Below are 12,188 nucleotides of genomic sequence, written 5' to 3' on the forward strand. Positions count from 1 at the left end.
CTCCACATAATCACTGATTCTCCATTTAAAGTGATTCTCAGTTTCTCAGTTTGAAGACACATCATCATTTCCTTTTAAAGCCCAAAAGAATGAAAACAAAAATGACCTATTATTATATAAATTTTACTTCCAATATAACTGCTATAGCCCTCTGTGTATCTACAGTAAGAGCCGTTCATCTCTGCTTTTACAGAAATATTGTTTGTCCTTCGGTGCCAACCTCGCATCCATTCACAACTACGAGGACTATCAATGGATCAGGCAAACTGTAAGAGAGAACAGCAGAGAGGGCGAAGCCTGGATCGGTGCCCATGACGCCGTTAGGGTAACATGCAAACACAAGTGTGAATGTATTTGTATTTCATGCTTTACATCTTATGTCTTGAAGTTCAGTTGACTGATATGGGTCTTTAAAATGTTTGACGTATACCCTACAAAATGCATACTGTGATTTACATGCTTCTTGTCTTTTGTTTGTTGTTACAGTGGTGTGATTGGCTATGGAGTGACGGTTCACAATTTGATTTCAGTAGCTGGGACCCAGTCCTACCATGCAACTGGTGGTGGGGGTGGTGGAACAAATGCGTAAAAATAAGTTCCTCAGGTACAGTTACTAAATCTATTTTGGCAAGAAATATTACATAAAGGATTAACCGGGTGGAATAAACATGTTTCTAAAGTAATAATAGACTTTCCTCTTTTGTTTTCTAATCCCAACAGTGTCTCGTGAAGGATGTGAAGTGAGCCTTCCCTTCGTCTGTGGAAGAAGACGTGACTGGTATAAATAAAACAAGTCGCTTCATCGTCTATTCTGCAGTTAAAGTGTGTGCAGTCTTTTAGAATCTGCACGAGACCATAAGTACAATGAAACTCTCTCAGTACCAAGTATAAAATTCTAACATGCAATAATCATTATTTGGAAAATTAAAACTTTCTCTGAAGTCACAAGAGTCTTGTTTTTGACTAGGTGTCTTTCATCAGTAAGGTTCAATCAATATTGCATTTCTTTCCAGGCAGATGGTTTGAAGCAGTTTGACATTTTCCAACTGGACTTTTTGGAGCCTCATCTACTTTTGAAAGCCTCTGTACTGTGAAAATGCCACATGAGACAAAAGAAGCATATTTAGCAGGTGACCCCCACGCAGCCCATCAAAGTATAGAGTCATTAGTTTCAACACGCAGATTGTTGATCATACTTTCATGGACTAAGTATGCAGCCGCTACCACAAACACTTTTTTACTAACCACACGTCCATCTTGCAGTAACAAGGAAGAATGTGGAGGATCAGTTCTGTTCTTCAGTTAAAAATGTATAAAATCTTTTGCTCTACTCTAGTTAGAGCGGTAATCTAGTAATCCGAAGGTTCCTTGTTCGAGAGAGAGAGTTTTGTAGTGTCCTTGAGCAAAAGACTGAACCCCTAACTGCACCTGATGAGCAGTGGCTCTTGACATGGCAGCCTCTGCCATCGGTGTATGAATGTGTGTGTGAATGTTGGCATGTGTGGTCGTTGACTAGAAAAGTGCTATATAATGCAGTCCATTTACCATAAGCTTATTAAATATGAAACGTTGCTATAATAATACATAAATATAAAGTATTCATAGGGCACATATACAAGAATATTCACTACAATGTGCTTCACAAAAGATTAAAATACACATAAAAAGACAAAAACAATTATAAAAGCTAATAACTAATACTTTTTCTAACATTTTTTTTTTTTTACAGAGAAACTTTCTTGTAATACAGTATTTAACATTGCGTGTTGCTAATTTATTTAAGAAAGGATTTTAGCCTATACTTTTTGTTTTTTATCAGCGGTTAAGTCTAGGTCCACGTTAGGAGGTCAAGTCCTAACATACCCCGTACTTTTGTGTTTTAGCGTGATGTCATTAAAAGTTTATTTGAACAGCTGTTAATTTGGAATGGGACAATATTACATTTTTACCATTTGATGTACTGTAGCCTACCTAATTAAAGCTAAATTTGATCTGCAGCCCCTTGGCAGGTCACATCAACAGCAAGCTACATATCCTGATCCCAGTTATACATTCTGTAAAATCCAAAAGTATTCAGTATGAGTAAAATTCGTGTTTTGGTATCGCTACGTTTTCTTTTTGTCAACCACATCTCTGTGTAATTTCTAGACTGTGGTGTGATTAAGATGGTGTCTGCAGGATGTCATCTTTAAGTGAACCCAGCATCACCACACCAACCAATTTGTGCTGACTCGTGGACTGATGGAAAAGTATAGGCTACATCAGGCTGTTTGAAACATGAAATATAATGCAGATAATGTGGGCAAAGAGATCAAACTTCATTGATAATTGCACTCAATAAGATAAGTGAACTTTGGAAGTATGATAACATTCTTTAAAATAAATATTCATTTCTTTATTGTTACTGTATATAAGCACTCTTCTCTCCACATCCTGTAGACACTGAGTGATTTGACTCTGCTTAAGACTGTACAGTTGCATACATTTTACATCCAGATTACTGCTTTAAAGCCATTGCTATTATTGTTTTAGTATGTATGTATGTATGTATAGACGTAGAGTGGGGATGTAACTTTAATCTGTGAACATTTATGTAAACATATGCATTATATCTCTAAAATGCATGAATTTATACATTTAGTCATGGAAGTGAGAGAGTTCAGAAAGATTTCAGCTCTCTTTACACATCAAACTGACACAGACATCCTAATTAAAATCTTGCATTTGAGACCACAATCCTGTTTTCCCAAGAACTTGTCTCACCATGGCTGATGTTTTCCAACTGTTCAGATTAATTTAACAGTGTTATGAACAAAGATGGATTGTGCAAAATATTGACAGGAATGTGCAGATTTTCACAGTGTAAAAAATACGTGCAATGTGCAAAGATAAATATAATTAATTCTCTTAAAATGTAATGTAAAACACTGAGTCAGATGGAGATTTTAATGTAACTTCCTGTGCAATAGTATGATACCAATTTCATTAGAACATTGACATAAAACTTTTCACATTGAACAAAAGAAACATTGAAAAAGAAAATCACTGTCTTACAAATGCTGGTGGAACAAATACGTAGATTCAGCTCTCTTTTTCTCTTGTTGGGTTTCTATTTAAATAACATCACAGAGTACGGTCTAGACCTGCTCTTTTATGAAAAGCGCTCTGAAATAACTGTTGTTATGATTTGGCGCTACATAAATAAAATTGAATTGTTTCATCAATTAACTTAAATCTTTTAATGAAAGTTTAATATATATGATGAATAAGCAAATTATGTCACATCTCATGAAATTATAAATATCTCTTTAAAAAAAATCGCTCAGTAAAACACATGTAATGTTCTGAACTATTTTACCTTGTTATTGCTGTTGTCCTGACAATCTAGTAAATAAACTGATAAACAATCTTACTGGACTGCTTTTAATTGAGGGCAGAGCAAGATTAAGGGTGTGAGCAGGTGGGTTGGGACTTTTACCTTGTGTACTGCAATAATATTCACAAAACAAAAGGATTAACTGTAGTGAAACACATAGTTTAGAAAACCTCATCTGTATTCAGCAGAGAGGAAAATGCTGCTCAGGAAAATGTATTCATCTCATCAAAAATAAATTATTTGCTGACATGAAATGGCCATATAGCTCATATATTGCTCAGCTACTATTATTCTGACTGATACATGTGACCTCCTTTAATGTTTATCTATGTCATATATAAATCAGTCGGTAAAGTTTATCTGAAAGACAAGTTTTCATAAACCAATAAAACACACTGATAACTTGTTTTTAAGACCCAGACTGGTATTACTTCTGCTTCTACTTCTTCTTATCATTTGGTCACTTACAGAAAACTGATAAATAATTGTGTTAACAGTGCGATAAAGTTAAGCCATTTCAACTAATTACACCAATGACAAGTTAAAAAAAGTTTTGCCAGGATAAGTTTTCTATGTTTCTTTTTTATCATTTGTGAAAAGAAGTTGAAGCATATTTTGCTCACAAAAATTCTTGTCAGGATCTTTTTTGATTATGTGTTTGTTGTTATAATACTTACTTTGGCCACAAGAGGCTGAAGTGCACATGAAGTACCCCATGTTCTAAATAGGACTGGAAACAAAAGGTGACCGTACGTCTCTTATGTTCAAACTGGCATTTGTCTTGCCTTGTGCTGTCTAACGTGTGCAATCTTGTGTGTTATTAAGGTCGATTATTGCTTATACTTTATTGTTTGGTTATTTTATGCTGTTTTGCGATGTGGCTGCTTATGTTTTATTGTTGTTTCTTAACTTTTTTTGATGGTTTTATTTTTTACATTTTGCACTTTACACTTTGTGCCCTTGAGCTGTGAAAGGTACTATATTAATTAACTTTACCTACTTTCTCACTCACATTCATGTTTTCTTCGAGATGAGATTTAATTTCTCCATGCACTCTAAACACAAAGCACATACAGTGTATTGTGTGTTAGCAAGTTAAGTAGCATCACTGTCACTGTCATGTCTGAAACATGAATGTTAGTTTCCATGAGACTTTATCTTGATGCTGTTCTGCTGATCAGTACACAAATCAGTGTTGATGAAGTTCTGGGCGTGATAATGTCTTTACTGTCCTCATACTGGGATGATATGACCAAAGAGATCAAACTCCATTGACAATGACGGTCAGTAAATCAGCTGCTCATTTTTAATTCCTTGTATCCTTGTTTCCATGTTGTATTCCTAGTATATAAAGTGCACTTCCCTCTGCAGCTTCAGAGAGCCTGCAGACACTCTGCTTAGAGGTTTGGGGTTTTATGCATTTGAAAAATAACAGCATATCTAGATTTTGACGATTCATTATTTGACTTATATTTCAGCAGCTTATCAGTGTAAACAATGAGGATCATTTTGCTTCTTTGTGCCGCCTTTGCTCTGAGCATCGCAACAGGTGAGACTTAACAAAACACTGAACACATCAACTGTTTCCAGCCTCCAAATGTGTACGTTAATATGATTAAAATCGAACCTTTTGAAACGCCATAACTGTTGCATAACTGGCCTAACTTTGCTTTTGTTTTGATTTGAGCATGATGGTGCATCTTGTCATCCTTGTACCCCAAAATGCAAGCCTGAGAAGTCCCTTTTTTAGACAATTAACTGCAGTTTTACTTTGTTTCCACAATAGAGCCAGTAGAGGAGGTGGCAGCGACTCAGAAGATACATGCAGGTAAGGGAAGTAAAGAGAATGCAACAACTTTACAGTCACACTGACTGATTTTTCTTGCTGTTTTTTGACTAAACAAAATGGATTAAACGAAAAGAACCAGTCTATGATCATCAGTAAATTAATCATTTGTCTCCTACCAGATGAAAACATGTCGGTTCAGATATTAGATGAGACAGAACAGAAGGATCAGCTGCCTGTGGACGAAGTTGTAGAAGTGACTTTTGGTCATGTCAAGCAGAGCAGCTGCCGATCCGGCTGGTCCAAATATGGATCCAGATGTTTCATGTTAGTCCACAGAGAATTGTCCTGGTTAGACGCAGAGGTATACACCCACACTCAACTATACATTTCATAAATCATAATGGTTTCATTCTCAAACCAGATATTTGTGTGTCCAGAGAACAAAAAGGGGTCATCCTATATCAGTCTGCATTAAGAGCTCTTTTTATTTACAGAAACATTGTATACGTAATGGTGCCAATCTCGCATCCATCCACAACCTGGGAGAGTACCAATTCATCCAGGAGATTTTGAGAGGGGCCACAAATCGTTTTCCTCGAGCCTGGATCGGTGGCAGTGATGCTATTAAGGTAGAAATCTAAAAACTTTTTAGAGGCTGATTGAGTTTATTTTTAATGTGAGGTGATAATGCAGTGGTCTAAAATTTGTTCCTTCTCATAACATTTTACCGGATGGGATTACTTATTTTGAGTTGTTGCTGTCTTTAATGTGTTTGATAGTAATTAATTCTGTATGTTTTACAGGACTTTGTTTGGCTTTGGAGTGATGGTTCAGGGTTTTATTTCCAGGATTGGAGCCTAGGCGAGCCTAACAATTTAGGATGCACTGAGAAATGTCTTGTGATGAACCAACCAGGTACAGTAATGTTGTGTTTCCTGAATAACCAGCTCACTTATGAATTCAACTGACTCTTGGCAGAAAAAAACTGTAGTAACTTCCAAAATCCTTCTGTCGTCTGCTTCTTAGATAACCTCCTCTGGGGTGATGCGAACTGTGAAGAAAAGCTTCTCTTCATTTGTGGAACAAAACCTGTTTAAATTAAAGAAGTACTCAGATCTCATACTTCAGTAAAAGTAGCAATGCTACAGTGTAGAGTATTCAGAATACTACAAGTAAAGGTGCCAAAAGTATTAATTATGCATATACTGTATATCATATTGTTGAATTATAAAAAATAATGCATTAATGTGTACATTACTCTAATATTGCAGCTTTTAAAAGTGGGACTTCTTTTTTTACTTTATATACTGTTTGGATAGCTATATATATATATATATTTTAAGAATTGAAACAGATGAACAACAAATTAAAGGTAAAAATTAAGGCTGAATTGAAATTATGACAGTTTGACAGAGTTCTGAGAAAGTGTTCTTGTACCCTATTAAAATACCACAATAAAGACAGTCAAATAAATCAATTGATCTGTGAGAATTTCTTAATGCAGCCTATAAACAATCTATCTATAAACATTGTATATTAATGCATGCCCTTTTTCTCCATTTGTGAGTTTACCAGTGCTCTTGTTGTGTCTTTAATTATTTATATAATTACAACAATCACAACTGGAAATAAGTTTTATTCAGTTAACTATTTACCAATGTGGTTTGTAAGTTTTATTTTGAAACATGAACATGTAACATGTTGAGATTTAAGCACTACAATTCTAGTGGAGAAATTCTGAATCCTTTATTTAGGCTGTTTGTTGCCTAAAGTGCAGTCTATATTGGTGAAATTGTAATACATTGAGGTTGCCGAAACCGCTATCTTCCCAGAAACAACTGTCTGGGAGAAGAGTTTCTATCGCCCTTAAAGCTGCAGCTCGGCTCCCGGCCGCTGGGGGCGCTGCTCGTTTCTCTAGCAGGATTTAAGTTGATACGGAAGTTTCCTCTGGCATTCAAAAAAAAAAGAGACCGACAAAAGAGTGAAGAGAGTCAAATCTCGAAGGTAAACCCGTCTAAAAATGAAAATATACATTACTGTTTAACAGTTACAACATATGCTGGTATGATCTAACAGTGTTTGTACTCGAAACTGTTTTTTTTAATACTCCCAAGAATCTTGAATAGCGTATTAACGCGGAGTCACATGTAATGTTAGCTTCCTCAGCTAGCCTAGCTAACAGTGTTAGCGAGGCGGCGCCGGTTGCGAAAGGCCTGTTTGGACGGTGCTAACAATTAAACTGCTTGTTTTAAACAAGTTGTATTTTGAAACAAGGGCAGATGTGTATCCCGGGGATATCGTAGTCCAGCTATCAATACGTTGCAGTTAATCAATAGCAAATACGCTGATGACTTAATGGAAACGTTAACGGTGTTTTAACTTGTAGCATGCATAGCTAAGTGTAAGTTAACGTTAGCTAACGTTAGTTAAAGTCGCTGCCGGTGTGTTGAGAAATCGAGTTAAAGCATTCAAAAGTAACCTAGTTAGCCTTAAAAGCAGCCAGTCTAAGCAAATTGTGTATTTGTGATTAAGGCAACGTTCACCAGGTCAAAGATAACGCTAATGCTAACGTTAGCTTAGTTCATTTTGCTAATGTAACGTTAGCCTATGTATCGTTTGGCATTGGGTGAATAATTTGATCTCGTATGACCTTATGCAGTAAATGAGTCACTTGATTTTTGTGAAATAAAACCTGTAATGATATATCATAATAACGTTTGTAAGACGACACAAGAAGGTCTCTTACACCGTACACTGAGCTAACGTTACATTGGTAATGTGTTTCTTTACCTGACCCTTATTGATACAAGTGGGTTTGACACTAAACACCTCAGGACAGTGCGATTAAAAATTCAACAGCACTAGAACTGAAATAGTTGGACGATTAACTATTAAAATTATTTTGATAGTTTTTTCGATTGTTGGTAATTTTTCAAGCAGAAACAAAAATTCTGTTTCATTTTGAGGATTTATTTGCTGTTTGTCTTTAACTTTTGTGATAGTAAACTGAAAATCTTTTGTGCTTGGACTGGCAGACAAAGCAACATATCTAAAAAGCAATTGTGATTGTAAAATGTTTATTGTATCTTTTGTATTTACAGTTATATAATCAGCTGAACCCTAAATGATGCTCTTGTTTAGTGAACAGTGTCTACTGAACCAAAACAATCTACACTCTGTGGGCAAAGTATGTGGTAAAAATCTGCTGCTTCCACTCTTCTGGTACGACCACCGTATGTTCGTGAGAGCATTAGTGAGGTCTAATACAGATGTTTGGTGATGAGGTCTAGCTCACTGTCGGCGTGCCGGTTCATCCCAAAGTTAAGCCTAGTTCACACTACACGATTTTAAGCCCGATTTGCAGGTCGGTGAGCTCAGTGACCGTCAGGCTGTGATCAGGGGTAAATCAGCATTCGATTGGCGGTCACCTGTTATTATGTGGGAACTACTAAACAACGTATCAATCGGCCCCCCGACACATCGCCGACGACAGCCAGATACCTAGCATGCTGAATATCTGGAGGAGTCTGCCAGCTCAACATCCACATCCAGCCAATGAGAGACATGGTCTCGGTAGAGCAGGCAACTACTTTTTCAGTACAAAACACTTTGAACTCCCCTCCAGCTCTCTGTAGCTCAGACAATACCTGCTACCTGCGTGTGCCAGTTAATTATTTTATCCATGTTCTTTAAAGGCTTTGTTTATCTTTAACGTTTTCTTGACAAAACGTGGTTTGGAGACCAGCCGTCGGGTGACAGACGACGTCAGCTCGTGTAGTGTTGTAGGACGGCGATCGGCCAACGCTGAAAGTCGTGTATTCTGCACAAGCTTTTAGTTGGATGGGGTTGAGATCAGGGCTCACCAAACTGTGGAAACCATTTCTTTATGGATCTGGATTTGTACATAGATGCGTTGTCATGTTTAAACAGGAGAGGGTCTTCTTCAAACTGTTTCCAAAAAGTTGGAATCACACTTTTGTCTAAAATATTAAGATTTATCTGAAACTGAACTAAGGGCCTACCGGAAGCATACAGAGCTGTCTACAGGGGGCAGCTGTGTTGCAAACAATTTTTTTAACAAATGTGTCACATTAAACTAGCTTATCACATCCTACATGTTCCCGCTGCTGTTTATTTTTCACCCTGCATTTAGTTATAACCATTTATATCTCATTCTGGGAGCAAACAAAAGGTGCAATGTTAGACCTGGGCCACAGAAATTACACAGGTAGATAATCTGGTCTTTTTATTTTTTATTCCTGTCACAGTTGAGGGCCATGGCTCGCGGGCAGCAGAAGATTCAGTCCCAGCAAAAGAACGCCAAGAAGGCAGCAGAGAAGAAGAAAGGCCAGGCCGCTGACCAGAAGACTGCAGCTAAGGCCGCACTGGTCCATACCTGCCCTGTCTGCCGGGTAAGTACAATATGAGATATTACCTACAGCTGAATACTGCTATAGTTGTAGCTTGAAGGATTTTCTAAACGGCAATCTATTTGAGATTCAAAGCAATGTAGAAAACACCAGTTGATACATCATGTAGAGGGAAATTTGCTGGAGCGCTGTAATTAAATTTTGTTTTCATTATCTGAGTATCTTAAGTTTTCACAAGTAAAGGTTCTGGGGGTGTCCAGGGGTAAACCGGACTTTGTCACATGTGTATCCCTCGCGTTGCTCCCCAAGTCCGACGGAGTTTGATAAATTACGTGGTGCTCGTATTGCTTACAACTTATGACTTCATAGCCTCTTCAGGTAAGACTCTCATACTTCAAGACTTGCCTTTGTAACATGAGAAAATTAAGTCCCTAACGCCACCTGTCAGCTGTACACTTTCCATAAATGCCCGAATACGTGTGCACTCAAAATTTAGGTGGATACACTCGAAGATGTTCAAACCCTTAGTTTACGTTACAGTACTTAACCTCAAACGATGTTGTGTTATAAGAAAAGTGGTTGTCTCAAGTCAGATGCCAGAGTGTGAGCATGAAAGCTTACAGCAGCGCAAAACGTAATATTAGAGGTCTTTGATGTTCTAATGAGAAGTGTAAAAATACTTCATTTTGAAGCTATGACAGAACAAATTAGACTGTGGTGGGCCGCTGTAGACCGTAATTAATGGGGAAACAGTGCGGAAGATATTGAGAAATTTTAATATTACAGTATGCAAGGTGGCGTCTGCAAATTCCTTGTTTAATCCAACCAAAACCCATGAATGACAAAGAAAAGTAGCAAATCCTCAGATTTAGGCTGCAGAAATAGATTTTTCCAAATAGCTGCAAATTAGTTTTCTGTCAATCAATGGATTTGTAGTTGAGACTATAAAATAAAGTGAAACCATGGTTCTCTTTTCTTTTTCAGACACAGATGCCTGACCCCAAAACCTTCAAGCAGCACTTTGAGAGCAAACACCCCAAGTCTCCCATGCCTCCTGAGCTGGTAGATGTTCAGGCATGAAGAACTGGTGACTGAACTGGACCTGGGTAAGGCTGACTGTAGTACTCTCTGTAAGCTGTGGTTGTTCCTCTTAAACTGCTATTTATGAAACCTCTTAAAGTTTGTAAATTCTGTGTCCTTGTAGATTTGATGTTATCAAGGTGCAACCAAAATAAGATCAGAAACAGCTTTTTAATTTCACCAAACTTTAGTCAGCTCTCTACTTTTTGTACGATGAACAAAAGTAAACACTTACTGAGGGTTTTTGCTAATTCAGTTAATATTTTCCCTCTAATAACATAATACTAAAAAACCCCCCAAAAAACTGTTGGTTACAGATACACATTGACCACGGACTAAACGTTGACACGGCGCCTGAAGGATGTTGATGACGAACACTGGGACCCGTCTGTATTCATGGACAACATGTGGGGATGGAGGGGGAGGGTGTGGATGTGCTGTGTACGTACATGTGTGTTTGTAGAAGGGGAAACCGTAACAACGGGGCACAAGTATACCAGCACCCCATTTTTATATTTATTATGTACAACTACCTTGTTATTCCAGATGGGGGAGGGGCCAACAACATCGCCTGCTTACACTGAATACAATTATCTTGTGACTAATGAGTGGGAGACATGAAAAAGCTACAATGGGAAGTTAATACAAATATTTTTGATGTATGGCTAGCTAACAGCTGGTTGTACTTCGTTAAACAGAGGAATACATCACTCATGCACAATGGATGTGGCACTGCTGTTGGGTTAAACTCCGGTTATGTTCCCTTCGCTTGAGCAGAGGGTATTTGCATTTTGTCATCAGTGCATACTCTCCCTAGAAAGTAAAAATTAAAGAGTTTTCATGACCATTAGCGTCTTAAAATGACAAAAATCCCTTTGTGTAATTTCAGAATTTATGGTTGTTGATGATAAAATGCAGAATATGACTTCCTCAAACTATTTTTGGAGATTGATGTATTTTGTCAAACAAGAGAGACTCTACAGCTACGCCTCCTCTGTGCTGCTGCTCCACAGGTGTCCGCACTCAATAACACCTCACAACAGTACCTCACGTTAAACCACACAGCAAGTCTCATACTATGTTCTTTTTTGTTCCCCCAAATCCTTCTACTTCAGCTCATTTCTGTGTCGTCGGCCACATTTCCCAACACAATCTTGGCAATAACATCATCTTTATCCCACTTACAGTTAAACCGCAACGAAGATTTGTTTTGAAAACCAAGCGCTAACATTATTTTGGCTAAACTTCCTCTAACATATACACAGCTCTCTGCTCATTTATACTTTCAGCTGTTGTCAGTTTGGTTGTTCATTGATTGAAGAAACTGTAAGTTGCCTAAAGGACTGAGCGTTAAAGAAATTTGTTCATTAACTGCCAAAATGAATCCCTGTTTTAGTTTCTAAATATATTCACTTGCTGGCAAAACTTCACTAATTTGCTTTTGCTGTACTTTTTTTTCTTTTTTTTTTTTTTCTTCAATAAATTGAACAATGTATTTAAAGGTGCTTCGGGCTTCTCAGCTGATTTTTATTTTTGCCTAACAGGATCAAAGTGACATCACATGGAAGCGTGA

General features: G+C 37.4%; 2 protein-coding genes across 3 annotated transcripts; both read left to right on the forward strand.

Annotated features, from left to right (window-relative positions):
• Positions 1-4,149: 4,149 nt before the first annotated feature.
• LOC119906841 (ladderlectin-like) lies at positions 4,150-6,996 on the forward strand. The gene is made up of 6 exons (XM_038724262.1): positions 4,150-4,925; positions 5,163-5,204; positions 5,345-5,526; positions 5,660-5,794; positions 5,969-6,080; positions 6,192-6,996. The coding sequence occupies exons 1-6, from the start codon at positions 4,874-4,876 to the stop codon at positions 6,260-6,262; spliced, it is 594 nt and encodes a 197-aa protein (XP_038580190.1). The 5' UTR covers positions 4,150-4,873; the 3' UTR covers positions 6,263-6,996.
• Positions 6,997-7,083: 87 nt separating this feature from the next.
• zgc:91910 (uncharacterized protein LOC445276 homolog) lies at positions 7,084-12,120 on the forward strand. 2 transcript variants are annotated; one of them, XR_005445044.1, is made up of 5 exons: positions 7,084-7,169; positions 9,434-9,577; positions 10,520-10,641; positions 10,933-11,021; positions 11,054-12,120. XR_005445044.1 is itself a non-coding variant. In XM_038724264.1 (4 exons), exons 2-3 carry the CDS (start codon positions 9,443-9,445, stop codon positions 10,613-10,615), a joined length of 231 nt encoding a protein of 76 aa, XP_038580192.1. In that variant the 5' UTR covers positions 7,084-7,169; positions 9,434-9,442; the 3' UTR covers positions 10,616-10,641; positions 10,933-12,120. The 2 variants fall into 2 exon arrangements, 1 of the variants encoding a protein (XP_038580192.1); XM_038724264.1 differs by having other exon boundaries at positions 10,933-12,120.
• The last annotated feature ends 68 nt before the right edge of the window (positions 12,121-12,188 follow it).

Source organism: Micropterus salmoides, unplaced genomic scaffold (assembly GCF_014851395.1).
Source record: "Micropterus salmoides isolate LMB-PRFRI ecotype aquatic unplaced genomic scaffold, ASM1485139v1 Ms_hic_scaffold_17, whole genome shotgun sequence".
Taxonomy (NCBI): domain Eukaryota; kingdom Metazoa; phylum Chordata; class Actinopteri; order Centrarchiformes; family Centrarchidae; genus Micropterus; species Micropterus salmoides.

Coding starts and splice junctions, on each gene's coding strand:
- LOC119906841 (XM_038724262.1), top strand. CDS start 4,874: ATGAGGATCATTTTGCTTCTTTGTGCCGCCTTTGCTCTGAGCATCGCA. Junction 4,926..5,162: donor TGCTCTGAGCATCGCAACAG/GTGAGACTTAAC, acceptor TTTCCACAATAG/AGCCAGTAGAGGAGGTGGCA. Junction 5,205..5,344: donor GACTCAGAAGATACATGCAG/GTAAGGGAAGTA, acceptor GTCTCCTACCAG/ATGAAAACATGTCGGTTCAG.
- zgc:91910 (XM_038724264.1), top strand. CDS start 9,443: ATGGCTCGCGGGCAGCAGAAGATTCAGTCCCAGCAAAAGAACGCCAAG. Junction 9,578..10,519: donor ATACCTGCCCTGTCTGCCGG/GTAAGTACAATA, acceptor TTTCTTTTTCAG/ACACAGATGCCTGACCCCAA.